Here is a 1,843-nt window from a genome sequence, read left to right on the forward strand (position 1 = left end):
GCGGTTAGTCGACGGTTACATATTTCTGTTGAAGTGTTCGGGGTTAATAAGGGCTGTGCTGCTATCGCTAGCGAGCCCGAGAGAAACGAGATGAGTGTGGGTGGTGACTGTTGTTTCTTTTTCAGTCCTCGCTTTGGGAAAGTACAAGTTTATATAATAATAATAATCAAGACAAGGAAACAAAAGAAAGGGGATGGTGATCGTTTGGGTCTCCGCGTTTCAGGCGGCGGGTGTCCTGTCTATCTGGACGAGGGGCGTTATCAAGTGCCTTCAAACAATGGCTATCGCCATGACAGGAAGCCTTGTGTTAGGAAGGGGGGGGGGAGTAGACATGACGCTTTAAAGCAGTTGAAATAGGCGCTATGACATCATGATGACGATGGGGTAACTCACAAAAGGTTTTGAGTCTTTTTTTGTTTTGTTTTGTTTTTGTTGAGGTTTTTTATTGTTTTATACGGGCCACAGGCGAATTACCGTTGGTTAGATTTATAGCATTCCGAGTGAGACAGTCGCAGCTACGGCATTAACATAATATGAATTCCGTCGCCCGTGTGCCGCTCATCAAATCCACATTCGCTGAGAGCAATGCCCTGTTAGTGATATCACGAACACGTCTGACGCAATTTGAGCGGCTGCAATGTGCTAAGTTTGGATGCCACACGCGTTAACGCTACACACCCATAAAATAAAAATGATACCAGAGTGAAAGGCGGGTGGTATGTCGGCTATGTATTCAATAAGTTATTGTTTTATCGATTACCTTTTTTTTCTTGTGAAACATCCCTAGGCTTCCAGCTGAACCAAGCAAACCGTGTCGGGTTAGCTTATTGCGAAGCACATTTTCACAAAGCAGCAAGCCTGTTGTTTTGTTTTGTTCACTTTAGACTTATATTGATGTTAGATTGGTCTAGATACCTACTACCATGAGTCATTGTTACATGAACATGCTCTAGTCTTTTGCAATGTAAATGTAGTCATGTGATATGAAAAGCCTGCGAGGTTCTGCATGCAGTACGATCATTTGCACAGACAAAAATCTTTTGACAGGTGTTGTTTTTTATCCTTTCCATTTCTGATGATTTAGTGTTTTTATTTTAATGGCAAGACTGATTTTGTATCTCGTATAGCTCGTTTTGGGTGTAAAATCTTAACTCACTGAAGTCCAAATTGACCACTAGACCATCTTCACTTGTTGTGTGAGAAAAGATTGTCAAAAGAATCTTGTGGACAGATTCCCAATGGCTTTGTCTTGAGTTCAGTTCGCATCAACACTTTGAGAATAGAATACTGGTCCTTCCATTCGAAAGTTTTTGGTGTGAGGTCCCAAAACAAGTGGGGGAAATGAGGAAGGAGAAACAAATTCGAAATTCTGAAGGAAATAACATCGCTTCCTGCTTCGGTGTGGGAATCGTTGAGCCCCCTGAATATCCTACCCACCATCACAATGTTCTCTGAACAGAAGTTTGGATAGTCTACGATACAACCGAAGCATCGGTGCGTCAAGTCACACCATGCAGAAACTGAATTTTCTGTCCCCCCTCTTCAACAAAAATGGGAAAAATCGCGACGGCCGACAAAGTGGGAGGAAGAGTTCGACTGATGGGAGGAAGGGGTCCCAGGATAAAACATCTAAGCGGAAAAACTTTACACTTTTTAATTCTTCCAGGCATGCGGAGGACCTGATTGTGACGCCGTTCGCCCAGATCTTGGCCAGTCTGCGCAGTGTCCGCACCAACTACGTCACACTGACCAATGTCCCGCCGGCCAGCAGAGAGAGGTGAGTACCCATATAATATATTGTATATATATATATGTGTGTGTGTGTGTGTGTGTGTGTGTATGG

At 43.4% G+C, this 1,843-nt stretch overlaps 1 protein-coding gene across 3 annotated transcripts in view; it reads left to right on the forward strand.

Annotated features, from left to right (window-relative positions):
- LOC101858125 (cAMP-specific 3',5'-cyclic phosphodiesterase 4A) overlaps positions 1 to 1,790 on the forward strand; it is a 105,582-nt gene extending 103,792 nt beyond the window's left edge. For all 3 annotated transcript variants that reach the window (XR_004858952.1, XR_004858953.1, XM_013086740.2), the window contains one exon: positions 1,667 to 1,790. Coding sequence is in view for 1 of the 3 variants with exons in the window: in XM_013086740.2 (XP_012942194.1) it covers positions 1,667 to 1,781 (115 nt within the window). In the remaining 2 variants the exon portion in view is untranslated. The remainder of the gene's footprint in view (positions 1 to 1,666) is intronic.
- The last annotated feature ends 53 nt before the right edge of the window (positions 1,791 to 1,843 follow it).

This window comes from Aplysia californica, unplaced genomic scaffold, assembly GCF_000002075.1.
Source record: "Aplysia californica isolate F4 #8 unplaced genomic scaffold, AplCal3.0 scaffold00499, whole genome shotgun sequence".
In the NCBI taxonomy this organism is placed as follows: domain Eukaryota; kingdom Metazoa; phylum Mollusca; class Gastropoda; order Aplysiida; family Aplysiidae; genus Aplysia; species Aplysia californica.